At 48.4% G+C, this 27,803-nt stretch overlaps 1 protein-coding gene across 1 annotated transcript in view; it reads right to left on the reverse strand.

The window, feature by feature from the left end:
• Positions 1 to 4,297: 4,297 nt before the first annotated feature.
• Positions 4,298 to 27,803, reverse strand: part of ERI3 (ERI1 exoribonuclease family member 3) — a 215,966-nt gene continuing 192,460 nt past the window's right edge. Inside the window, exon 8 of the mRNA XM_083157464.1 lies at positions 4,298 to 6,817. Within this exon, the coding sequence (XP_083013590.1) occupies positions 6,735 to 6,817 (83 nt within the window). The 3' untranslated portion in view covers positions 4,298 to 6,734. The remainder of the gene's footprint in view (positions 6,818 to 27,803) is intronic.

Consider the following 27,803-nt stretch of genomic DNA (forward strand, 5'->3'; position numbering starts at 1 on the left):
TCAGCTTATAAAACATAAAGACAGGACTGAAGGAAAAGCGAGAAGGACGCCGGCTCCAGGGTCACAAAACCAAGCTCTGTACATCCCATATTTCAGGCTGGCAAATGGTTATCAAAGGATTTGCTGTATTGATTTGATGCTTCAGCTAAACGGGCTCTTTTTCTGCAGCACAAATTGTCTCAGAACCCCAAGTGTCATAAATGGAAAAACTAGCAGTGAATTATTTAAAGCCCCGATAGGGGAGACAAAAACCGCTTTACAGAACGGTGAGGATGGCTGCCTGTTCTAGCAGAATATTTCTCGCTAAGTCAATGAAATAGCAGCATGTAAAAAATACTAATGACTTTTCCACAGCTATGTAATATAGGGGTATTCAATGCTGTGGGCGAGTGGTGACAGCGAGCAGGCTTCAGGCTCGCTGTCACCACTCACCCTGACAGTATTCAACACAGCCTCCGCATCCGCCAATTCCCCCTCGCTCCATTTTTTGAGCGAGGGGGGAATTGGCGGATGCGGCTCCAGAAGCAGCGAGACTCGCGGCTAAATACAGCGAGTTTTCTGCACTAGCCGCGGGTTTCGCTGTTTTGGGGAATTCTCGCCGTCCCGAGTCTCATTTCCAGTCCGGGCCCAGCCCCCCCCCCCCCCCGTTACTTGACTTACCGTAACCCGGCTCCTGCTCCCCATCTCCTCTTTCGCTCAGCTGTAGCCCGGAGGTCCTGGAGCGCAGGCTTCTTCAGCTCAGGATGCTGGCGACCAATTAAAATGCAGCATCAGCTCGTGTAACAGCAGCCGCTCTGATTGGCTGCTGGTATGTGAGTTCTGATTGGCTCAAAAGCTGGTGCAACATTTTAATTGGCCACCAGAGTCCTGTGTTGAATAAGCCGGGACCTGCTTTGTTCAGCGCAATGAGCGCGGCGGAGGCAGTCAGGGGGGTTGCGGTAGGCAAAATGAGCTGCCCAGGCTCTTCCATAGCCCTGGACAGCTGTACCCACAGAACCCCCCTATTGGTGGCCCTGCTTACAGCTAAGAGGTCTGTTGTACTGCACATGTGCGGATCAGGTCCTGTGATGCGTTATGCAGTGCGGCAGCAGATGTCTACCATCGGTGTACACTATATACTACTGTAGGTATTGAACTCAGCTTCTTAACCTTCCATCAACCCCCCCACCCCCAGCAGCCTATCCCTAACTGCCCCCCCCCCCCTTACTTCGTGTCTAACCTGTTTATCTCTCTCTCCCTCCCTCACAGGTGTACTAACGATCGGGATGCCGACACTTGGGATACTGGCGCCAGCATTGTCAGTGATGCAGGGAACCTCGGACCAGTGTCAAGATTCCGGCATTGTTATTCCAACGTCTAGCGTCTCAACCGCCATTATGCTAACCAGTTCCCATCTATATAGGTTGTCGCTGGTATTACCGCCGAGTCTTAATGTCATGACAATTTATTAGTATACAGCAGTGGATCCCAAATTTTGCCTCAGGGCATCATAAGGGTATCCATGCTTGAGCACAGGTGACTTAACCCCTTGAGTGGTGGGTTTTGCTGGGGCAGGACAATCCTACCAGGGCAGATTTGTCCTGCCCCAGCAAAACCCACCACAGACCATTAGGAGCCCCCTCCCCTTCGGTGTTAGTACGTCGGAGCTCCCCAGCCGCTGCTGCCCCAACCACCTGTCAATCATCACACAGGCGGCAGGCTCGAAGATGTTTTGCGAAAGAGTGCTCCCGAGCCGCACCGAACATCCCCGAGCCTGCCGCCTACGTCACTGCTGCAAAATGACAGGCGGCTGGCGGCTAGAGGAGGGGCAGGGGTTAGAAGAGCTCCGCCGTATGATCGCCGGAGCACAGGTGATTGGGGGGGCTTGGGGATGCGATGGGGGGCTCGAGGTGGTGTGCCATTGGTGCACACCTGGACACCACTGGCGCGCACCTATTTCATATTTGTGGTATGCCTGGAAATTTTCCGGGACAGCCCGCTGCGGCAGCGCAGGGGTTAATTAATGTGTAATTTTGATTAAAGAATCTGTGCGTAATCATGGATATCCTTAAAACCTGGAATGTAGGGTGCCTTGAGGACTGAGTTGAGGAACCGCTGGTGTACGGGGTTTATTATCCACAATAACAGTATATTTTAGTCAAGTTTATCCCCCTTATCCCACTTTTTCTGGTTTATAAAATCAGCTCACCTTAGAGATAGTGGGAACACAGAACTTACAGATGGGTGCAAGGCGCACACGCTAGTGGGTCACACTTACTGGTCATGGTCTCACATGTGCAATTATCATTACCGCCAAAAGGCTGCATGTCAGTTACATGGACACCTATAAAGACAGCGACTGTACAAATGGATCATTATTATTTATGGCTTCTGTGTATCAAGGCAGAACCGGGCAGCTTCTATGCAAACGATTCTGTCTTTCCATCCCAGCACACCGTAATCCTCAACGTAAAACCAATGAGTTGTACTTCTCACTTCATGGACCCAGCATCGGCGGTGCGCACTGTATTAGGCAAGATGTGGGTTTCTCATCATTCACAGACCGTGGTTGGAAGCTCATAGTTTACAAATGGGTCCTGCACCCCAGCCTTGATAAACGATCTCTTTATACACAAGTCTCGTCTCCTTGCCCTGTCTGTGTAATTGCCACTAATGACTTGTTTCTGTCTTTCAAAGCTGCAGATGGAAGGTCACGCTGTGCGGTGAAGTAACTGGTTTCTGAGCTGCGCAGGCACCAGTCCATCATCGTGACACGGACATCAGATACATGGTGGGCTGACAACTCTCTCCATCTCTCAGGTGCTGCCCGCTGGACTGGAAAGCTGTGATCCGCAGTCTTTGAGGATCTATTGCAAGCTCTGCTGAAGGTGAAGGCAATGATCCCAGGAAAAAATTGGACGCTGGTTGTGCATTGGGTGTCTCGGAGTTGTGAGGGCTTGTAGTTCAACCTTGCAAGGTTTTAGGTGTAACAGGGCCACAGTGAGGCCCACGTAACCTTCTTGAGTGATTATACAATACATCGCGTATAATGGCTGAGACTCAACAGAGTTATGCGACAGACGTTCCATAGAAGACAAGAGAGAGACGGATCCTGATTTCAACTGACAGGAACCTGGAGTTCTCTCAGTCTATATATATTTTCTGGCCTTATAGGCTCTCATCCCATAAACCGAACAGCAGAAGTGGTCTAGGAGAATCCCCTAGCGCTAGGATCACGTAATATCCATGCCTAACACCATGTGACTTAATGAGAACCTCTTACCTCAAACTACTGGTTCTGTTTTCTAGTATGGATAGCCCTAAACCGTGGGCACGAGGAGCAGGTTTGAGAAAAATCTAAATCATAGTTTCCTCCATTACAGTCCAGGTTTTGAGAATATCCATGCTTGAGTCCAGATTTATGGATAAATCAAATCGAGTGAGGTACTAATTCAGTCACCTGATCTCAAGTATTAATAGCCATAATGGCAGCGTTAACACATTATTAAGTCAAACCGAGGTACCTGTGCTCAAGTGTGACCATCCTTAAAAGCTGGATGATAGCGCCGCTCTACCCTCAGATGCTAGCGCCGCTCTGCCCTCAGATGCTAGCGCCGCTCTGCCCTCAGATGCTAGCGCCGCTCTGCCCTCAGATGCTAGCGCCGCTCTGCCCTCAGATGCTAGCGCCGCTCTGCCCTCAGATGCTAGCGCCGCTCTGCGCTCAGATGCTAGCGCCGCTCTGCGCTCAGATGCTAGCGCCGCTCTGCGCTCAGATGCTAGCGCCGCTCTGCCCTCAGATGCTTCTAAAAATGAAAAGTAGTGATGTTGCCCCATAGCAATCAGATTCTGTCTATTGCATCCTAGAAAATGATAGACAGAATCTCATTGGTTGCTATGGGCAACATCACCTATTTTCATTTCTAGAAACCTTAGTAAATTTACCCCGATATTCAATCCCAGCCGCTATTTTTGTTGGGCGGAAATAGCGTGCGAGTCCAACATTCAATGTGGACTCCTTTCTTCCCACTGGCGGAATATATACCCCATTAGTATCAAAACAAAATAATATTCAGTTTTAATTTATGGCTCATAGAAAATACGTAAAAAAATGTTTATTAACATTTTTTTTTTAAAGCCTTTGTACTTTGGGGAATAAGGCTGCATAAGCATTCAGTATAAGAGATTGCATTGTATGTAGTCTACTCTCCATTTTCTAACGCCTTCAGAATGACATGGTCTTCAGAGCAAAACGCGTTGTGGAGTGTTGCCTATATGTACAATCACCCCAGCCTCACACAATAACCAGCACAAACACATTAATTTGACTTCTTTTTATTTTTCCTTGTTTTATTTTGTTCATTTATTAATCTTCACGTAACTGGAGCGACAACAACCGCCGTGCATGTAATGTAACATTGAGGTCAGCGTTAGGACACTCCTGTTTCTCCGCAGTAGGAGGTGAAATTACCGCGTCTTCGTCAGGGGTCTCAGTGAGGGGCAGGAGGCTAATGAATGGATTGTCACAGAGGAAGGGGACAAATCGGTTTTGTGTGTCGAGAGGTCGAGGTTGGACATCAAACTCTCAGAATGAAATGGAACTATGCTTTGAGGCTTTTTGTCTCCACTGGCCTACAGACCCCGTTCCCATTCCGGGGGGGTTATGGAATAAAACGCTTGTTACATTGGACAGAGATGACAATCTAAGGTATTGGGGATACCGATAAATGAAGGGTGAGAAACACTGCAGGTTATTGGCAGTGGCTAAAAGAACAAAACGAATTATGATCACCTTTCCATGCATATAGTTCAAGGCAATCTAACATTTGTCATCGGCTGCCTGGTCACCCATCTGACCATTACTCATAAATCTGGGTAATGGATTTCCTTAGGTCACGCTCAACCATAGGCATGCGGAACCTACGTATTTAAATAGTAATAGTCTAGAAAATAGGTCTAGAATTTCTTACAAAAACTCTCACGCCAACTAGTCTCAAACGCAAATAAAATATACTAACAAATCCCACAACTTTCTCACTATAGAAATATCAAGTTTCTGACCTAGTCTGCGTCGTAGTCTGAGGTTACGTAGCTCATAACCTTTAGAGTGAAAGCGATTTACCAGGTGATAGAACAGCTGTTGCAATTCAGGTTCTCACATCAGGAAAGAGGACCCAAAAAGAAACGAGAGGGATGCCCGTGTGGAGAGAGTGGCGGTCGCTGAATTAATATGTCCACGTGAAAGTAAGGGGACTGAAATCTCCGCTGTCTCAATCATAAACAAGACACCAACCTGGAACACGGCTGTCGTAATGTAACATCCCGGTTTATTTGCCTAAAATAGGCATATTTTGCCGGTCGAGGGATTTCTCCTTTAAGATCGGTCAGGGGACACATAATAGACCCAATGGTCTATTATCCACCGCGTGTCAATCAGGGTATCAGGCTATTTTCCTATGGTCTTTACGGCCAAGCAGAACTTAAAACCGTGTCTAGCTTGGATCACTTATTACATAAATAAAGAGAATACTGGATACATGTTCCACAGTGATGGCCGTTAGGAGTGATACAAAACGCACTCCACCATCTACCGGCCCTAGGATATGACAGTATGTGACAACTGCGTTCTCGCTGAATACTGAGTAATCTTCCATTGAAGTCCGGCTCCGGAGTGCAATGGAAAGATTCTAAAAAGGTAACAAGCAAAAAGAACTGACCCCCAATCAGAAACTTGGAAAATAAAGGTGCATACGCTGCTTAAATTAATTACTAAAAAGTAAATCAATTGTATTTGGGGGATTTTTTTTTTTTTGTGTGTGTGTGTGTGGGGGGGGGGGGGGGGTTAAAAAAAAGGCATTTCTAAGCCTCAATGTAAAGAATCCTTGTAGATAACTGTGGTGATCTAGTAATGAAATCAATAATTAAAGTACACATAAGAATGATATATAGATACACAGTGGAGGGTGGAGGAACCCAAAAAGCTGCAATAGAATTTAGAACTTGCCAGACCAGAAATTGGTTGAAAGGAGTACCGGAAAGAGCATCTACTATGGTGAGGTGCTCCTCACTCTCTAAGCTGCTTGGGTTATTCGATTTCCGCGCATACCTTGCCACTGTGTGTAGGCCATATGTGGAAAAGGCCCAATTAGACCATTATTCCACTCAGTCCTTTCAAAAAAACTTCTACAAACTCATCATTGTTTTAGGTGGAACATGCCACTACTAACTCAACACTAACCCGGTTACGTCTTCAGACTCCGCCAACTAACTCCATTTTATGTCTTCATTCCACCGTTTTCTATTGTCATATGTACTTGTCGGCCCAACTGGGCGTCTTTGTTAAATAATCCAGTCTATTAACGTGTACAATCTCAACCTGTCCAGAAGATCTGATGCCAGGTGGTGCGTATAATACAGAGGTCTACTAGGCCACCCTAGTCTTCCTAGGACATTTAGGAGAAGACACGGGGGAGCATGTAGGATGGATGGGGAGTGGAAAAGTCATCATCTAGGGTTAGACAGATGGAGCGGTGGGGGTTCACAGGTATGTAGATTTCATGGTGGATATATTTATATATATATACAGCAATGGCTCGATTCTCACATCGGCGGTCAGTCCATGACAATCAGGTTGTTTTGCCCCTCCACCTTGAGTCCTGGATCTTGAGTCTGTCCACCCATGTGAACACATGTTAAAAGGAAGAGCTACATGCAGCCTCCTGCCCCGCGCCCACCCCCAAGCCCTTCTCCTGACTACATTAGATGCGCCTGGAGGTCTGCTTGAAGATGAAGCCTCGGTGAGCAAGGGTCTTCATGATGTTTGCGATGTTCCTGCAGTCATCTGTCAAGAAAAGAAAAGGGGTGTTACTCATCATTCTTCGAGTTGAGTCTGAAAATATACACGTAAGCTATACTTGTAAAATAAATAAGTCTGTTACTACTGGTCAACCTATATCTTTAAGTTTACACATGTCCACTACAATAAAACATTGTCACAACAAAGAGTATGAAGCCATCTCAGACAGGAACACAGTGCACCCAATTTTCAGATTAAAGTTAAAACTTGAGGGTAAAACAAACCCTGAGGAAAAGCAGAGAAGATGGCAGAGAAGATGGCAGAGAGGAGAGAAAGAAGGGGAAGGGCTGAAGAGGTCTCCACTTCAGGTCTCCACTAGACATCTACTCTTCATTCAAAGACACCGCAAGGAAAAGCATTAAGGTCTCTTTAAACAATAAAGCCAGGTGGAGTGAAATGTGGAACTGTAACCGATTGAGATCTCCTCCATGACCATAAACAGTGCATATTTAATCTAAGTAGTCAATCTTTAATTGATTGGGGGAAGTTGACCTCCATTTAACTGATATAACCGCCTTTGCTGCATTATTCACACAAAAAAGATGAGTTTGGGCTTTTTATGCTATTTCCGACTCATTTTCTCTGAATGCCAATGCTAGGACCTCTAGCATGGATTGCTAACACGGACCTCTCCGCACACTTTTAATACAAGGACAACCTCAGCCTTGGAATAATGTAAATATCTACTGTGACATTAGGATAAATGGCTGTTGTTAGGTATGTATTATGCTTATATTATTTCTGCCCTCATTATAAAGCACTGTAATCAGATCGGTGCTTAGTACCCTCTACAAACATTGACACGCTCTGTTAGCATTGGGAAAACAAACTGCTCACTAATATCTGTGCACACTGTATGGAGGTCGCTCGCTCGAGGGGGTTAAACAGGGAAGGAGGGAGCGGTTAGTGACTAACAGCGGAGAGGGACCCATGCAGGACAGCAGCATCAGCCGCTAAAATAGAAACCGGACTTTAAATTGATTCCTGCTGTCTATATTTCATGTTGGAAATTGGCTTGTAAATCCATGTTTTGATCTATGGGGGCCGTCTCCTTAAGAAAAAGCAAAAGTAAATGTGTAATTTCTCCCTTGACAGAACACGGTAGATATGGCTATCCTTCTTCCCTCTCCCCTCCGTTTTGGGACAGCTGCGTTGTGTCGGATTAACGCTTTTTCTTCCTCGCCCCCACGCCTTGATGTCTCCATTTCATTACGCCACAGCCATTTATCAAGCTGTTACCGTAAGGGTGACTTTGCCAGCTTGCATGTGGCAGGCGGCGAGGCAGTGCCATGGTACAAGGAAGGGGGGTGTCAAGGGGGGGGGGGGGGTGCGCTATGTCAGGGAGAGGATGAGATGAAATGAAAATGAATGTATGGGCTAGAACAGGCTGTATTCCTAGTGATGTGTAAATGATAAAGACGACTCGACATCCATCTCTCCCTGCAAACCTGCAGAGTGCTTTATAATCAAGCCTAGGCGATAATAATGTGGAATTAGGTCTCTCTATCAAAGGGGGAGGCCTTTTAATCACGGCTTAAAGGGTGCGAGCTCTGTTTATCATAATTGAACTGTATCCAGGCTAATTGCAGCCATATTTCACTGTCTCAGAGACACCAGTGCCGGGAGCAGGAGAGGTGGGGAAGACTGGGAGGATTTCGGAGCTGCACCTCTAGCCGGAACATCGGGGTACAGTTCTGCCCCCCCCCAATTCTCCTTTTTTTTAAACTGCTGTCGGAATTTAAAAAAATTTTTTTTTTTTTTGCTCGTCAAAAATCCCACATTGAAGATCACGCAGCGCTTAGCCAGAAATTATACAGCGTGGCGGAATGAAGCAGTAATTAGTGCAAAAATTAATATGGTTTCTTAATTCTTTCATGTGATTATTACTCAATTAACTCTAAATTATTTTCCTCCCTCTAAATAAGGAAACATTGTTCTCTGTGTAATTAAACTGCCAGTAAAACAGTACATTTAGAACCTCATGAAGCTCCCGAACTATGTAGCTGCACAGTAACATCCGCGCCTGGACAGTTTGCACTAATTTACTGATGATCTTAATTGCAAAGAAATTAGCGGATATTCCTGCGCAAGGCGCCTTTTGCTTCGCCACCACTCGTGCACATAACTGTGTGCGTGTTTTCCTTAAACCCTGATTTACTGAAGTCCCATTTGCCATTGGCAAGAGTTCTTTATTGCTTGGCTTCACATTTCCACATTTGATTGTTTTAATTGCATCACTTTTCATGTGAAAATATTCCCTCTGCAGTTGTAACCAGCCCAAGAGCAAATCCTACTACAGATACCCTGCAGTCACCAGGAAACACCCAATGTACTTATTCCGTCTGCAGCTGCGGCCATCTAGGTGCACCAACCCAGGAGGAAATCCTACTACAGATACCCACCAGTCACCAGGAAACATCCACTGTACTTATTCCCTCAGCAGCTGCGGTCATATAGGTGCACCAACCCAGGAGGAAATCCTACTACAGATAACCTACAGTCACCAGGAAACATCCACTGTACTTATTCCCTCTGCAGCTGCGGTCATATAGGTGCACCAACCCAGGAGGAAATCCTACTACAGATACCCTGCAGTCACCAGGAAACACCCAATGTACTTATTCCGTCTGCAGCTGCGGCCATCTAGGTGCACCAACCCAGGAGGAAATCCTACTACAGATACCCTGCAGTCACCAGGAAACATCCACTGTACTTATTCCCTCTGCAGCTGCGGCCATCTAGGTGCACCAACCCAGGAGGAAATCCTACTACAGATACCCTGCAGTCACCAGGAAACATCCACTGTACTTATTCCCTCTGCAGCTGCGGCCATCTAGGTGCACCAACCCAGGAGGAAATCCTACTACAGATACCCTGCAGTCACCAGGAAACATCCACTGTACTTATTCCCTCTGCAGCTGCGGCCATCTAGGTGCACCAACCCAGGAGCAAATCCTACTACAGATAACCTACAGTCACCAGGAAACACCCAATATACTTACTACCTCTGTAGCTGCATCCATAGAGGTGCACCAACCCAGGAGAAAATCCTACTACAGATACCCTGCAGTCACCAGGAAACACCCAATGTACTTATATCCTCTGTAGCTGCATCCATAGAGCGGAGGAAATCCTGCAACAGATAACCTACAGTCACCAGGAAACATCCAATGTACTTATATCCTCTGCAGCTGCGGCCATATAGGTGCACCAACCCAGGAGCAAATCCTACAACAGATAACCTACAGTCACCTAATGTTTCAATAGGAAACATCTAATGTACTTATTCCCTCTGCAGCTGCTGCCATATAGGTGTAGTGTTCATTCTAGCACCCGCTATCTGTGAAAACCCATGCAGTTCCTGTTCCCTGTCTGGGGTGTCGCTGTCTGCTGTGGTGTTTCTAGCACAGGTCTGGCTTGCATAGCAGTGCTGATATACAGACCACACTGTGCTAGAAGCACTACAGCAGACAGCGACACCCCAGGCAAGGAAAAGGAACTGCATGGATTTTCACAGATAGCGGGTGCTAGAATGCACACTATAGGTGCACCAACCCAGGAGCAAATCATACTACAGATAACCTGCAGTCACCAGGAAACACTTAATGAAGTTATTCCTTTGAGGACGCTATGGAAAGCCATCCACCTCGTCACTCGTCTGCTGGTACTACTAGCAGATGAGTGGCGATGGCCATCAATGATGCCAGAGCGCACACCAGCACTCATCACTGGCCCGTACACACTGGGCAGCTTTGAGCTCAAAATCCCCCAGTGTGTATGGGCCTATAGAAGGGAACATTGTGAAAAACATGACAAATGGTCTGATTGCAACAGGGTGAAATCCCGCCATTCACTAACCAGTGATAAGACTTTTTCTCCAAACTTTTTGTTTTCACCTCACTGGCATTTTGTCTTGTGTGTCCTTATTTGCGTCATTCTTTCAGCCATGCCCACTTAGGGACCTTAATGTCAGCTCTTGTTGTTACGTTTAACAAATAAAGTTATTTTTCAACAGAATTCCTAGCTGAACGTGCAGAATGTCAAGGTAAAAGCATGGATACTAATGTGCAATCGTGTACATAGACAGTCGGTGTGTATGTAAATCTGAGTGTGTCAGAAGGATAAAGAGGACAGTCTGCTAGAACCGTGCAGTTAAGGTCACCTACAGGGAAAAAAAAAAAAACTTTTAATTAAACTTAAAGCTCTCCCGGCCGCCTAGGGCCATGCATTCCAAGTCTAGTTAAATTTCCGCATACGACAAAGCCCCACAGCTCTCCGCGCGGGACGAGAAGTAATTTCAGTAATTTTTAGCTAATGGACAGGGTTATGTCCCCAATAACTTAGCAATGAATTGGGCTGTACAGTGGCGGGATCATCTCTCTGGACTGACAGCACCCAGGTCCCATTACGGCGCAGATAGTGTGCACTGGCTTCAGGGAACCGCTAAGGAGACAGAGGGTCATCGCTGACATTAACTCTTCCTAATGGCCACATCTTTATCTGCTGCACAAACGCAGGAGCTGGAAAACGTTAAGATCTGTGAAACAGAACATTTTCTATACAGGTTTCTTAATTCTAAGCTGCTTTGGAATCCGGTACGGTTAGAGCAATGTTCATCATGATGCCAGCCTGAACTGTGTTCGTAAAGGTTTTATCACTGTGGGGCAGCCTGGGTCAAGGGAGGTAGCATTGCAGGGGAATCGGGAGGAGCGGTGGGGAGGACGTGTTAGCTGAGTTGTGGAGGAAAGTCGTTGAGGGGAGTTGTGTGTGTTTCTTGTTGGGATAGTTGTATTAATGATGGCCTTAGATGTCTCTACCATCAAGAGCCGATGGTTTTAAGCTGGTATCTGATTGAAAGGTCAACAGTAGCCACATTGACATTCACAGTGTAGACATCAGAACATGTTTAAAACAGTTGACCGGCAGCAGGTCAACACCCCCAAACTGTCAACAGGTTCAATGTCAACATCTGAAATTTTGCATGTGATATGTCCACACTCTGAAAATGTTGACAGCTAGGGTTAGGCTGCAGGGGATGGTTAGGGTTAAGATGCTATGGGGTCCTAGGATTAGGCGCTAGGGGAGGGTTAGATTAGGGGGTAAAATACTCATCAGAACGTTAACCCTCCAATGCCTGCACTGGAAAGTATCATCATGTGGCCACCGGTACCCAGAAGAGGAGGATGGAGCCCTCGCAGACGCCGGGAGAAGACCACCAGGGACTGTTTCTTTAAATATCATATGGGTAAATATGGGTAGACATGCTGAATGTCACTGTCGACACACCACACCCTTCTAAACCACTGTTATAAAAACATAGATGGTTTGCCTTCTAGGGTTGATCGATATACATGCACAGACCTCGGCCGCTGGACTGGCGCTGGCAATGTTTTCACGCTGATGTTGCAGCATCCAGGCCGCACCACTGATGTTAAATATACATGCCATTGGGCATAGACCTACGATGCTTGAAAAACCATTGATGGACATTCGAAGCTGGATATGAGAGTAAATGAAGGTTGGGTAGCTCTCGGTCTTTACCATCCGTCCCCTGCTATGGTGAGGTTGTGGCGGGGCATGGCGGATGGGTTGTGGTGCAGAGAGCGCAGAGTACCCATCAGGAATGAACTCTGTGAACTCTCTGACACTTTGGGGAATAAGTAAATGCTGACACAGATATATTTTGATCTTCAGTTTACGGTGCAGATCCCAAAGTGCGTGAAGCATAAAAGGAGAGTGAACATCAGGAGGTGGCTGACCATTACTTACCGAGTTATTCTATCCATGGAGTAGATAGACCCTGTGAGGGGGGGGGAGGCTGGTGGCAGATAATTACTCAGTGTTGCACGTAGGTGAGTGGCAGGGATTAGCAGGGGCTGAAGGATTACAAACACTCATTCCTGCTCTTTGACCTGCACACAAAGGGGCACCGTGAACTTCCATATCATCAGACTCAAACAAGTCGATATACTTAGAACGGGGAGCTGCGGTAACACTGCGCACGTCTCTGGCGTTCATGGGATCAGGGGACAACAGCTTCTGTCTGACTTTGTGCGGATTACCTGATCTATTCATTCAGCAAATTACCTATACTCAGGAAGGGAGGGCTGTAGTATGGCCAGGCCAGACGGACAACTGGCCACCAGGTCACAGGAAAGTTTTATATGTTACTTATGAAGTGACCCTCAGCTATTTGCCCCAGAACATGTAGGTGAGAGCCACAAGGTGAATATGCCTGAAATAGGTAAAAGCATTGAGGTTATATATTTTCCATCAGGACCAGGCCGAAAGAAACCCTCCAAGCTTGTAAGGTGCAGGTGCATGCTGGCTGTATGACATCACTTACATATAGCATGCAATGGTGCATTGCATGCTATATGTAAGTGATGTCATACAGCCAGCATGCACCTGCAATGGCAGTGCTGCCTCACTGCTGATGTAAGTATTCAGGCAGCACTGACACTGGCAGCACTGACACTGACACTGCTGCACCATTTGCTATTCATGAATAACACTATGATCCCACCTACCCCTGCATCGCATTTAATTACAGCATCCATCAGAGAATGAGGAACATATACTGAGATTTATAACCAGCAAACAGAGCTGCCCAGTACAACACCAGGAACAGATACTGAGATTTTATCCAGAATACAGAGCTGCCCGGTGCAAACCCAGGAACAGATACTGAGATTTATATCCAGCACACACAGCTGCCCTGTGTCACACTAGGAACAGATACTGAGATTTATATCCAGCATATAGAGCTGTGCAGTGCCACACCAGTAACATATACTGAGATTTATATCCAGCATACATAGCTCCCCAGTGCAGCACCAGGAACAGATACTGAGATTTATATCCAGCATACACAGCTGCCCAGTGCAGCACCAGGAACAGATACTGAGATTTATATCCAGCATACAGAGCTGCCCAGTGTCACACCAGGAACAGATACTAAGATTTAGATCCAGCATATAGAGCTGTGCAGTGCCACACCAGTAACAGATACTGAGATTTATATCCAGCATACATCGCTGCCCAGTGCAGCACCAGGAACATATACTGAGATTTATATCCAGCATACACAGCTGCCCAGTGCAGCACCAGGAACAGATACTGAGATTTATATCCAGCATACAGAGCTGCCCAGTGTCACACCAGGAACAGATACTGAGATTTAGATCCAGCATATAGAGCTGTGCAGTGCCACACCAGTAACAGATACTGAGATTTATATCCAGCATACATCGCTGCCCAGTGCAGCACCAGGAACATATACTGAGATTTATATCCAGCACACAGAGCTGCCCAGTGCCACCACAGGAACAGATACTGAGATTTATATCCAGCATACACAACTGCCCAGTGCCACCACGGGAACAGATACTGAGATTTATATCCAGCATACACAACTGCCCAGTGCCACACCAGGAACAAATACTGAGATTTATATCCAGCATACAGAGCTGCCCAGTGCAACCCCAGTAACAGATACTGAGATTTATATCCAGTGTACAGAGCAGGATGTCTATAGGATATAGAATTTTTCTACACCCACGGACACGTCTCTGAACCTGACATTATAATGATGTAGACTGGGGCACTTGGAGCGGTATACTATGAAGCAGCTCCTGGCGGCCGGTAGCTGCTAATTCTTGGCTAGTATATTACTCGCCTTTGCCAAGACGGCATCGTCTCACTCACTAAATCACTTTGCAAGACAGATTCTCATCAAGAGGAAGGTAAACACGCTTATTATAATTATCCCCACATCAAAAAAATACAATGGAAGAACACGCCGCTAATATGCAATTACAGGTCCTCATTGATTTTACCATGTAATCCGCAGCGACTGATTTAATAACACATCACACGCCGGGCTCAGGGGATATGAGACAAAATATTTTTATAAACGAAAAAACAAAAAAAAAAGTCAAAAGGTAAAAATAAACTAAAGTGACTCCAGACAGATGTGTTCCGGGGGTCACACAGACATGCACAGCGCCACTGCTGGCACATGAGGAGCACACTGACACCACCAGCAGCGCACTACTACACTTTCAAACTATTGGGACATTTCATTTAAATTAATGAATATTAATTTACCATGTAATTGACTAACTAGAGAGCGGATGCTCATTTGGCTGCAGGAATATGACGAGTCCCCATCACTAACACACAGGAGAGGAGGCATACTGTGGCATGAACATGGCATGGGCAATTTACTAAGTGTCTGCCAGAAATCATTTTACTTACGTATTTATCGTTGTGCTGTCTTTCAACATTAGATTGCCAAAATGACATAAAAATCAGCCACAGACACCTATGAAACAGTACCCCCTAGTGATGCCCCCTAGTGATCAAAACATACAGGGAGGTATAGAGGTGTGTGTGTTGGAGGCAGGAGAAGAGTAAAAATGTGTGCAGGAGGATATGTACAAGGTGCGTGTGCTGGAGTCAGGAGAGGAGTAGAAGTGTGTGCAGGAGGAGATGTACAAGGTGTGTGTGCTGGAAGCAGGAGAGGAGTAGAAGTGTGTGCAGGAGGATATGTACAAGGTGCGTGTGCTGGAGGCAGGAGAGGAGTAGAAGTGTGTGCAGGAGGATATGTACAAGGTGCGTGTGCTGGAGGCAGGAGAGGAGTAGAAGTGTGTGCAGGAGGAGATGTACAAGATGCGTGTGCTGGAGGCAGGAGAGGAGTAGAAGTGTGTGCAGGAGGAGATGTACAAGGTGTGTGTGCTGGAGGCAGGAGAGGAGTAGAAGTGTGTACAGAAGGAGATGTACAAGGTGCGTGTGCTGGAAGCAGGAAAAGGAGGAGAAGTGTGTGCAGAAGGAGATGTACAAGGTGTGTGTGCTGGAGGCAGGAGAGGAGTAGAAGTGTGTGCAGGAGGATATGTACAAGGTGCGTGTGCTGGAGGCAGGAGAGGAGTAGAAGTGTGTGCAGGAGGATATGTACAAGGTACGTGTGCTGGAAGCAGGAAAAGGAGGAGAAGTGTGTGCAGAAGGAGATGTACAAGGTGTGTGTGCTGGAAGCAGGAAAAGGAGGAGAAGTGTGTGTAGAAGGAGATGTACAAGGTGCGTGTGCTTGAAGCAGGAGAGGAGTAGAAGTGTGTACAAGAGGAGATGTACAAGGTGCGTGTGCTGGAGGCAGGAGAGGAGGAGAAGTGTGTGCAGAAGGAGATGTACAAGGTGCGTGTGCTGGAGGCAGGAGAGGAGTAGAAGTGTGTACAAGAGGAGATGTACAAGGTGCGTGTGCTGGAGGCAGGAGAGGAGGAGAAGTGTGTGCAGAACGAGATGTACAAGGTGCATGTGTTGGAAGCAGGAAAAGGAGAAGTGTGTGCAGGAGGAGATGTACAAGGTGCGTGTGCTGGAGGCAGGAGAAGAGTAGAAGTGTGTACAAGAGGAGATGTACAAGGTGCGTGTGCTGGAGGCAGGAGAGGAGTAGAAGTGTGTGCAGAAGGAGATGTACAAGGTGTGTGTGCTGGAGGCAGGGATTCAGTATTGAATCCCGGCGGTCGGGATCCCGGCGTTCAGAATCCCGAGAGCCGAAATGCCGACAAGGGGGGGACGTGGATCGCCCCCCCTTGCGGGCTCGCTGCGCTCGCCACGCAGCAGGCCCGGTGCCTCGCTACGCTCGGCACACTAATTTATTCTCCCTCCAGGGGTGTCGTGGACACCCCAGGAGGGAGAATGTGTCGGCATTTCGGCGGTCGGGATTCCGGCGTCGGGATTCTGAACGCCGGGATCCCGACCGCCGGGATCGTAACTGCATCCCGGAGGCAGGAGAGGAGTAGAAGTGTGTGCAGAAGGAGATGTACAAGGTGCATGTGCTGGAGGCAGGAGAGGAGTAGAAATGTGTGCAGGAGGAGATGTACAAGGTGCATGTGCTGGAGGCAGAAGAGGAGTAGAAGTGTGTGTAGGAGAAGATGTGCCTCCAGCACAACATGCGTGTGCTGGAGCCAGGAGAGGAGTAGAAGTGTGTGCAGGAGGATATGTACAAGGTGCGTGTGCTGGAGGCAGGAGAGGAGTAGAAGTGTGTGCAGGAGGAGATGTACAAGGTGCATGTGCTGGAGGCAGGAGAGGAGTAGAAGTGTGTGCAGGAGGAGATGTACAAGGTGCGTGTGCTGGAGGCAGGAGAGGAGTAGAAGTGTGTGCAGAAGGAGATGTACAGTACAAGGTGTGTGTGCTGGAGGCAGGAGAGGAGTAGAAGTGTGTGCAGGAGGAGGTGTACAAGGTGCGTGTGCTGGAGGCAGGAGAGGAGAAAAAGTGTGTGCAGGAGGAGGTGTACAAGCTGTGTGTGCTGGAGGCAGGAGAGGAGTAGAGGTGTGTGCAGGAGGAGGTGTACAAGGTGTGTGTGCTGGAGGCAGGAGAGGAGTAGAAGTGTGTGCAGGAGGAGATGTACAAGGTACGTGTGCTGGAGGTAGTAGAGGAGTAGAAGTTTGTGCAGGAGGAGATGTACAAGGTGCGTGTGCTGGAGGCAGGAGAGGAGTAGAAGTGTGTGCAGGAGGAGATGTACAAGGTGCGTGTGCTGGAGGCAAGAGAGGAGTAAGGTGTGTGCAGGAGGAGATGTGCAAGGTGCATGTGCTGGAGGCAATAGAGGAGTAAGGTGTGTGCAGGAGGAGATGTACAAGGTGCGTGTACTGGAGGCAGGAGAGGAGTAGAAGTGTGTGCAGGAGGAGATGTACAAGGTGCATGTGCTGGAGGCAGGAGAGGAGTAGAAGTGTGTGCAGGAGGAGATATACAAGGTGCGTGTGCTGGAGGCAGGAGAGGAGTAGAAGTGTGTGCAGGAGGAGATGTGCAAGGTGCATGTGCTGGAAGCAGGAGAAGAGTAGAAGTGTGTGCAGGAGGAGATGTACAAGGTGTGTGTGCTGGAGGCAGGAGAGGAGTAAGGTGTGTGCAGGAGGAGATGTACAAGGTGCGTGTGCTGGAGGCAGGAGAGGAGTAGAAGTGTGTACAGGAGGAGATGTACAAGGTGCGTGTGCTGGAGGCAGGAGAGGAGTAGAAGTGTGTGCAGGAGGAGATGTACAATGTGCGTGTGCTGGAGGCAGTAGAGGAGTAGAAGTGTGTGCAGGAGGAGATGTACAAGGTGCGTGTGCTGGAGGCAGGAGAGGAGTAGAAGTGTGTGCAAGAGGAGATGTACAAGGTGCGTGTGCTGGAGGCAGGAGAGGAGTAGAAGTGTGTGCAGGAGGAGATGTACAAGGTGTGTGTGCTGGAGGCAGGAGAGGAGTAGAAGTGTGTGCAGAAGGAGATGTACAAGGTGTGTGTGCTGGAGGCAGGAGAGGAGTAGAAGTGTGTGCAGGAGGAGATGTACAAGGTGCATGTGCTGGAGGCAGGAGAGGAGTAGAAGTGTGTGCAGGAGGAGATGTACAAGGTGCGTGTGCTGGAGGCAGGAGAGGAGTAGAAGTGTGTGCAGGAGGAGATGTACAAGGTGTGTGTGCTGGAGGCAGGAGAGGAGTAGAAGTGTGTACAAGAGGAGATGTACAAGGTGCGTGTGCTGGAAGCAGGAAAATGAGAAGTGTGTGCAGGAGGAGATGTACAAGGTGCGTGTGCTGGAGGCAGGAGAGGAGTAGAAGTGTGTGCAGGAGGAGATGTACAAGGTGTGTGTGCTGGAGGCAGGAGAGGAGTAGAAGTGTGTGCAGGAGGAGATGTACAAGGTGTGTGTGCTGGAGGCAGGAGAGGAGTAGAAGTGTGTGCAGAATGAGATGTACAAGGTGTGTGTGCTGGAGGCAGGAGAGGAGTAGAAGTGTGTGCAGGAGGAGATGTACAAGGTGCATGTGCTGGAGGCAGGAGAGGAGTAGAAGTGTGTGCAGGAGGAGATGTACAAGGTGCGTGTGCTGGAGGCAGGAGAGGAGTAGAAGTGTGTGCAGGAGGAGATGTACAAGGTGCGTGTGCTGGAGGCAAGAGAGGAGTAAGGTGTGTGCAGGAGGAGATGTGCAAGGTGCGTGTGCTGGAGGCAAGAGAGGAGTAAGGTGTGTGCAGGAGGAGATGTACAAGGTGCGTGTACTGGAGGCAGGAGAGGAGTAGAAGTGTGTGCAGGAGGAGATGTACAAGGTGCATGTGCTGGAGGCAGGAGAGGAGAAAAAGTGTGTGCAGGAGGAGGTGTACAAGCTGTGTGTGCTGGAGGCAGGAGAGGAGTAGAGGTGTGTGCAGGAGGAGGTGTACAAGGTGTGTGTGCTGGAGGCAGGAGAGGAGTAGAAGTGTGTGCAGGAGGAGATGTACAAGGTACGTGTGCTGGAGGTAGTAGAGGAGTAGAAGTTTGTGCAGGAGGAGATGTACAAGGTGCGTGTGCTGGAGGCAGGAGAGGAGTAGAAGTGTGTGCAGGAGGAGATGTACAAGGTGCGTGTGCTGGAGGCAAGAGAGGAGTAAGGTGTGTGCAGGAGGAGATGTGCAAGGTGCATGTGCTGGAGGCAATAGAGGAGTAAGGTGTGTGCAGGAGGAGATGTGCAAGGTGCATGTGCTGGAGGCAATAGAGGAGTAAGGTGTGTGCAGGAGGAGATGTACAAGGTGCGTGTACTGGAGGCAGGAGAGGAGTAGAAGTGTGTGCAGGAGGAGATGTACAAGGTGCATGTGCTGGAGGCAGGAGAGGAGTAGAAGTGTGTGCAGGAGGAGATATACAAGGTGCGTGTGCTGGAGGCAGGAGAGGAGTAGAAGTGTGTGCAGGAGGAGATGTGCAAGGTGCATGTGCTGGAAGCAGGAGAAGAGTAGAAGTGTGTGCAGGAGGAGATGTACAAGGTGTGTGTGCTGGAGGCAGGAGAGGAGTAAGGTGTGTGCAGGAGGAGATGTACAAGGTGCGTGTGCTGGAGGCAGGAGAGGAGTAGAAGTGTGTACAGGAGGAGATGTACAAGGTGTGTGTGCTGGAGGCAGGAGAGGAGTAGAAGTGTGTGCAGGAGGAGATGTACAATGTGCGTGTGCTGGAGGTAGTAGAGGAGTAGAAGTGTGTGCAGGAGGAGATGTACAAGGTGCGTGTGCTGGAGGCAGGAGAGGAGTAGAAGTGTGTGCAAGAGGAGATGTACAAGGTGTGTGTGCTGGAGGCAGGAGAGGAGTAGAAGTGTGTGCAGGAGGAGATGTACAAGGTGTGTGTGCTGGAGGCAGGAGAGGAGTAGAAGTGTGTGCAGAAGGAGATGTACAAGGTGTGTGTGCTGGAGGCAGGAGAGGAGTAGAAGTGTGTGCAGGAGGAGATGTACAAGGTGCGTGTGCTGGAGGCAGGAGAGGAGTAGAAGTGTGTGCAGGAGGAGATGTACAAGGTGTGTGTGCTGGAGGCAGGAGAGGAGTAGAAGTGTGTACAAGAGGAGATGTACAAGGTGCGTGTGCTGGAAGCAGGAAAATGAGAAGTGTGTGCAGGAGGAGATGTACAAGGTGCGTGTGCTGGAGGCAGGAGAGGAGTAGAAGTGTGTGCAGGAGGAGATGTACAAGGTGTGTGTGCTGGAGGCAGGAGAGGAGTAGAAGTGTGTGCAGGAGGAGATGTACAAGGTGTGTGTGCTGGAGGCAGGAGAGGAGTAGAAGTGTGTGCAGAATGAGATGTACAAGGTGTGTGTGCTGGAGGCAGGAGAGGAGTAGAAGTGTGTGCAGGAGGAGATGTACAAGGTGCATGTGCTGGAGGCAGGAGAGGAGTAGAAGTGTGTGCAGGAGGAGATGTACAAGGTGCGTGTGCTGGAGGCAGGAGAGGAGTAGAAGTGTGTGCAGGAGGAGATGTACAAGGTGCGTGTGCTGGAGGCAAGAGAGGAGTAAGGTGTGTGCAGGAGGAGATGTGCAAGGTGCATGTGCTGGAGGCAAGAGAGGAGTAAGGTGTGTGCAGGAGGAGATGTGCAAGGTGCATGTGCTGGAGGCAAGAGAGGAGTAAGGTGTGTGCAGGAGGAGATGTACAAGGTGCGTGTACTGGAGGCAGGAGAGGAGTAGAAGTGTGTGCAGGAGGAGATGTACAAGGTGCATGTGCTGGTGGCAGGAGAGGAGTAGAAGTGTGTGCAGGAGGAGATATACAAGGTGCATGTGCTGGAGGCAGGAGAGGAGTAGAAGTGTGTGCAGGAGGAGATGTGCAAGGTGCATGTGCTGGAAGCAGGAGAAGAGTAGAAGTGTGTGCAGGAGGAGATGTACAAGGTGTGTGTGCTGGAGGCAGGAGAGGAGTAAGGTGTGTGCAGGAGGAGATGTACAAGGTGCGTGTGCTGGAGGCAGGAGAGGAGTAGAAGTGTGTACAGGAGGAGATGTACAAGGTGTGTGTGCTGGAGGCAGGAGAGGAGTAGAAGTGTGTGCAGGAGGAGATGTACAATGTGCGTGTGCTGGAGGTAGTAGAGGAGTAGAAGTGTGTGCAGGAGGAGATGTACAAGGTGCGTGTGCTGGAGGCAGGAGAGGAGTAGAAGTGTGTGCAAGAGGAGATGTACAAGGTGTGTGTGCTGGAGGCAGGAGAGGAGTAGAAGTGTGTGCAGGAGGAGATGTACAAGGTGTGTGTGCTGGAGGCAGGAGAGGAGTAGAAGTGTGTGCAGGAGGAGATGTACAAGGTGTGTGTGCTGGAGGCAGGAGAGGAGTAGAAGTGTGTGCAGAAGGAGATGTACAAGGTGCGTGTGCTGGAGGCAGGAGAGGAGTAGAAGTGTGTGCAGGAGGAGATGTACAAGGTGCATGTGCTGGAGGCAGGAGAGGAGTAGAAGTGTGTGCAGGAGGAGATGTACAAGGTGCGTGTGCTGGAGGCAGGAGAGGAGTAGAAGTGTGTACAAGAGGAGATGTACAAGGTGTGTGTGCTGGAGGCAGGAGAGGAGTAGAAGTGTGTGCAGGAGGAGATGTACAAGGTGTGTGTGCTGGAGGCAGGAGAGGAGTAGAAGTGTGTACAAGAGGAGATGTACAAGGTGCGTGTGCTGGAAGCAGGAAAATGAGAAGTGTGTGCAGGAGGAGATGTACAAGGTGCGTGTGCTGGAGGCAGGAGGAGTAGAAGTGTGTGCAGGAGGAGATGTACAAGGTGTGTGTGTGGGAGGCAGGAGAGGAGTAGAAGTGTGTGCAGGAGGAGATGTACAAGGTGCATGTGCTGGAGGCAGGAGAGGAGTAGAAGTGTGTGCAGGAGGAGATGTACAAGGTGCGTGTGCTGGAGGCAGGAGAGGAATAGAAGTGTGTACAAGAGGAGATGTACAAGGTGCGTGTGCTGGAGGCAGAAGAGGAGTAGAAGTGTGTACAAGAGGAGATGTACAAGGTGCGTGTGCTGGAGGCAGGAGAGGAGTAGAAGTGTGTGTAGGAGGAGATGTACAAGGTGCGTGTGCTGGAGGCAGGAGAGGAGTAGAAGTGTGTGCAGGAGGAGATGTACAAGGTACGTGTGCTGGAGGCAGGAGAGGAGTAGAAGTGTGTGCAGGAGGAGATGTACAAGGTGCGTGTGCTGGAGGCAGGAGAGGAGGAGAAGTGTGTGCAGGAGGAAATGTACAAGGTACGTGTGCTGGAGGCAGGAGAGGAGTAGAAGTGTGTGCAGGAGGAGATGTACAAGGTGCGTGTGCTGGAGTCAGGAGAGGAGTAGAAGTGTGTGCAGGAGGATATGTACAAGGTGCGTGTGCTGGAGGCAGGAGAGGAGTAGAAGTGTGTGCAGGAGGAGATGTACAAGGTGCGTCTGCTGGAGGCAAGAGAGGAGTAAGGTGTGTGCAGGAGGAGATGTACAAGGTGTGTGTGCTGGAGGCAGGAGAGGAGTAGAAGTGTGTGCAGGAGGAGATGTGCAAGGTGCGTGTGCTGGAGGCAGGAGAGGAGTAGAAGTGTGTGCAGGAGGAGATGTACAAGGTGCGTGTGCTGGAGGCAGGAGAGGAGGAGAAGTGTGTGCAGGAGGAAATGTACAAGGTACGTGTGCTGGAGGCAGGAGAGGAGTAGAAGTGTGTGCAGGAGGAGATGTACAAGGTGCGTGTGCTGGAGTCAGGAGAGGAGTAGAAGTGTGTGCAGGAGGATATGTACAAGGTGCGTGTGCTGGAGGCAGGAGAGGAGTAGAAGTGTGTGCAGGAGGAGATGTACAAGGTGCGTCTGCTGGAGGCAAGAGAGGAGTAAGGTGTGTGCAGGAGGAGATGTACAAGGTGTGTGTGCTGGAGGCAGGAGAGGAGTAGAAGTGTGTGCAGGAGGAGGTGTACAAGGTGTGTGTGCTGGAGTCAGGAGAGGAGTAGAAGTGTGTGCAGGAGGAGATGTACAAGGTGCGTGTGCTGGAGGCAGGAGAGGAGTAGAAGTGTGTGCAGGAGGAAATGTACAAGGTACGTGTGCTGGAGGCAGGAGAGGAGTAGAAGTGTGTGCAGGAGGAGATGTACAAGGTGCGTGTGCTGGAGTCAGGAGAGGAGTAGAAGTGTGTGCAGGAGGATATGTACAAGGTGCGTGTGCTGGAGGCAGGAGAGGAGTAGAAGTGTGTGCAGGAGGATATGTACAAGGTGCGTGTGCTGGAGGCAGGAGAGGAGTAGAAGTGTGTGCAGGAGGAGATGTACAAGGTGCGTCTGCTGGAGGCAAGAGAGGAGTAAGGTGTGTGCAGGAGGAGATGTACAAGGTGTGTGTGCTGGAGGCAGGAGAGGAGTAGAAGTGTGTGCAGGAGGAGATGTACAAAGTGCGTGTGCTGGAAGCAGGAGAGGAGTAGAAGTGTGTGCAGGAGGAGATGTACAAGGTGCGTGTGCTGGAGGCAGGAGAGGAGTAGAAGTGTGTGCAGGAGTCGACATTCAGTACAAAAAAGTGAAAAACCCCATGTCGACTTTTTGACTCGCGACCTTCCACATGTCAACCTAATGCTTGGGTTGACCTAATGACCTAGCCCATGTTGACCTAGTGGTGTAGACCTATTGCTGGTTGACCTAATTGCTGTCTATCCAATGACCCTGGGAAAAACCAGGAGATGTTGGATTACCCTTCTATAAGACTTTGACTATGCAGTCAGAACCTCCTGCCAAAATCTCACCATGTTTACATCCCTGAAGATGTATTTGGACACAACTATAATGGCTATATGACATCATATGGTTAGTGGGTGGGTGGATCCAATGTGCCGGATAACGATGGTGCATACAGGTTACAGATATAATACGATATTGATCAGACTGGATGATATCTTTGTGGCCTGAGATGAGTCGGTATCAGGCAATCTGTTATGGTAACCCAGCTTTACAGCGATGGCAGAGGTTAGCGATACAATAACATTACTCCCACCTCGCTGCACCTCACACACCCGGTGCCGGAGCCTAGAACGGACACTAATGATAATCTCTACTGTGAAAATAAAAAAAAATTATTAATGAGCGTGCGCTGCACCAAACGGACTAAAGTCCTTGAAACATTCACATTACTTTTCAGATCAGACGGGCGATAAAATAACTTGATTCATGATCGCGTTTAAAAAGAAAAAAGAAAGGTGTGAGTCATGCTGAACTTTTGATCGCAAAATATATTTAAGACGTCGCTGGGAAGGCGCGAGTCACGTTACTGGACAAGCGATAACCGCGCCACGTTCACGTGGAGTTTCGGGAGCTTTGGAGTAGAATGTTCTTTGCAATTTTTCTCCCTAACCCTGGGCTGACCCATTTCATTCACAGCCCAAGTCTTAAATCAATCCTGTCTTATTATTACAATATCAATAGACAATATTCCTACAATAAATGTATTGATTTTCCACGGCGGTCTATGAAATGCGGAACGGCAGCGTGAGCTGAGGGAGGGAAGGGGGGGGCCGTATCTGGCTATAATATATCTGTACTCTAACCATCAGTCTTAACTCACACACAAAAAAAATAGATAACCAAAATGCTGGCAGTAGTTTATATTCATTAGGCTATTGAATATAAAGTAATATGTTTATGTAGGACATTGAGGTAATGTGATAATCCGTCCATGTATGAGGGAGAAATCCACTTAGCAGGTCTGTCAGGCTGACAAGAAGAATGTGCACATAAAGAGAGCGATGCCGTGAGCTGGATTGACGGGGACGACGGGGAAACGGCCCAGCAACCAGGGGTAATATCTAGGGCAGAACCGTGCAGCCAAATCACACAGTCTCCTATACTGTACATACTTGTTATGGGATAATTCTATTTATTGGACTTTATAAAAAGGGTCTCCTGTTATACCTGCTCTGAATAAGAGGCATCTGGCAGATTTATAGCAAGGTATCGGTGGAGGGGAGAGTTCTGATAAGACGCAGAAACCCTGCTGTAGTGCATAGAACCATCTCCATAATAGCAAGTTCTGTAACAGAATCCTGTGCTGGGGGATCCCTGCCAGGATTTCCACGTCGGTACACTGACAGTTGGGATCCCGATTGTTGGCCAGTCACCTGGCACCCACCGGACCGTATGGCTGTATGTTCGCATAGGACGCAATGGTGTATCCTCCCATAGACGTATAATTCCCAGGTGTGTTCGTTACATACCAAGTCATGCGTTGTGAAAGGGATTTACATATGTTTTAACATATCTAGAGGGGATTTAATCTAGCGCAGTGTGCAGATGCAATGCTTGCCTTTATACATACCATTACTCCTGCAATGTACTTTCACTTTGAGCTGTGACTGTTTTTACTTTCACTTTGAGCTGTGACAGTTTTTAGCCTATAAACTTTCCACCCCACTCCCGGTCCCTATCTGGTCCTACCGCCAATCTCTGTCTTCACAGTTCCCTTGCTTCATATCCAGCAAGTTTGCAACATATCAGTGTCCCTGCGAATACTGCTTTCGCTTTCTGTTATGACATCTTTCAGCACCCAAAGGAGTTATTTGGTCCGTTGAGCGGCATCTAGTGGCGGTACTTCACCTCGTACTTCACCTTTCATTCATATAATTTATATATATTTAGATTAACTTATCTGCACCTTTAAATAGTGGGAGGGAAAAATAATGATGTTACTGGCCACGAAGCGCCTTCGTCCAATCACTCTGCACAGTACATAGCAGCCATCGCATATGCGGTGTGCCTTGTACATTTATTTATTATATATTTATTAACAGTTTCTTATATAGCGCACACAGGTTCCGCAGCGCTTTACAGAGATTATTTTAACATTCACATCAGTCCCTGCCCCAGAGGAGCTTACAATCTATATTCCCTACCACATGTACACACACACTCAGACATTCTAGGATTAATAATTTTTGTTGGAAGCCAATTAACCTACCAGTATATTTTTGGATTGTGGGAGGAAACCCACGCAAGCACGGGGAGAATATACAAACTCCGCACAGTTAGAGCCATGGTGGAGATCGAACCCATGACCTCAGTGCTGTGAGGCAGTAATGCTAACCATTACACCATCCGTGCTGCCCCTGTAGTTTATATGAAGTCTCACCAATAGCTTTGAGGCTTCATCCCATGTCTCCGGGAGCAGAACCTTTGGCGACAACAGACAGTTATTTGGTATCTCACCTGAAATGCTTATCGATTTCATAAAACAAATATCAGCAATCTAAGAAACAGATGAGAGGTATTATGTGTTACCTGCGACATGATGTCTTGGTCAGATTGCACAAAATGCAGAGGATGAAATATGAAGCCCTTTGTTTCTCATACACCCCCCCCCCCCCCCCCCCCCCCCCCAGTACTCAGAAGGGTCATGTACCAACACCGCAAACCATCAGCACTTATAACAGTATCGGGGACACTGTAATGGGTTCATTTGGCGGAAGCAGGGCCTGCAGAAGAAAGACGGATCGCTGGCGGGTGTGAAGCTGAACAGGTCCATATTTAAGCTGTCCCCATGTTTTATGGTCTGTACAAGGGCTGTGCCTCAGAGGGATGAGGAGCCATCCATCAATGTTAAAATGACAGATCCTGGTTAATGAATACAGCGGCTGGCTTCCTGCACAATGCAGGTCATACACGTCTCTCCCGTCACCCTGTGTCTGGGGCTCACAGTTCTGGGGAGACAGAGGCTAGGCAATACGTACTGATCAGTGGGGGGACAGGTGGGGCTCCAGTGCTCGGGAATGGACATTGCGCAGTCTAGATACCTTACCCTATATTGCATTACAACAAGTACGGCAGAGGAGGATTCTGGGTTCTAGCAAAAGTCCGAAGTACTGGTAAAATTTGTGATATACTTGGAGCGCTGGGCATTCCTATTACTTATCTAATGAAAGAAATGATTTGTACATACTGGGCACAAATTATCAGCCGACACTTACAAAGAAAAGAGGGGAAGAATTCATTAAAGTCAATAAAATCCTCCCCAGTGTTACCACCCTCACTGGCCATACTACGTCAAATCTCACCGTGTATACACAGTAGAAGTAGATTTATACTGCAAATCTAGATGGTGGTATCACCGCACATTGCTATCGATATGGACCCTACACATGGAGCAATTCTGGGTAATTTTCTAAGCGATCTAGTCAAATCGCTCCGTGTGTAGGCCACATAGTTATATACCAAACTCTGTATGGCTGCCCTACAACAAGCCAACAATAATAATCTACCAATCAGGGAGAACCTGTGACACTACAGCACTTGTAACAAGCATAGGTGTCTTTTCTGCTGGGATCTTTCTATGCGATGAAAATTAAAACTTCGCCCACCCCATCTGTAAAGATGGCCACGTACCAGCAGCTTACAGAGAAGTGGCCAAAATACCTACCAGCCGGCCCACAGGTAATCTGACAGAAACCAACTGGCTATCACTAGGCGTGTTGATAAATGAGGACTGCAGCTGGCACCTGTGTGTGTCTGGGCACCACTTCTAACACCCATCTGCAGAAGAATTCATCAAGCCTGTTGTGTCACACCCTCCCCCCCCCCCACCCCATCTCTCCCTGACCGCGGGATACAGTAATTTGGTCTACAGCATTATGGTCGACAGTCATTAGGTCGACACCATTAGGTCAACACCATTAGGTCGAAATGGGTCTATGTCGACATGGGAAAAGGTCGAAAGGTCATTAGTTCGACAGCTCATTAGTTCCACAGTCAAAAGGTCGACATGGAATTTTTCACTGTTTTCTGAGCCAACATGTGCCGACAGGCGATATTTCATGCCCTACCATCTACTAGGGCGTGGTGGGAGAATA

The sequence above is a fragment of the Crinia signifera genome, chromosome 8 (genome assembly GCF_055691185.1).
Source record: "Crinia signifera chromosome 8, ASM5569118v1, whole genome shotgun sequence".
NCBI classification, from domain to species: Eukaryota; Metazoa; Chordata; class Amphibia; order Anura; family Myobatrachidae; genus Crinia; species Crinia signifera.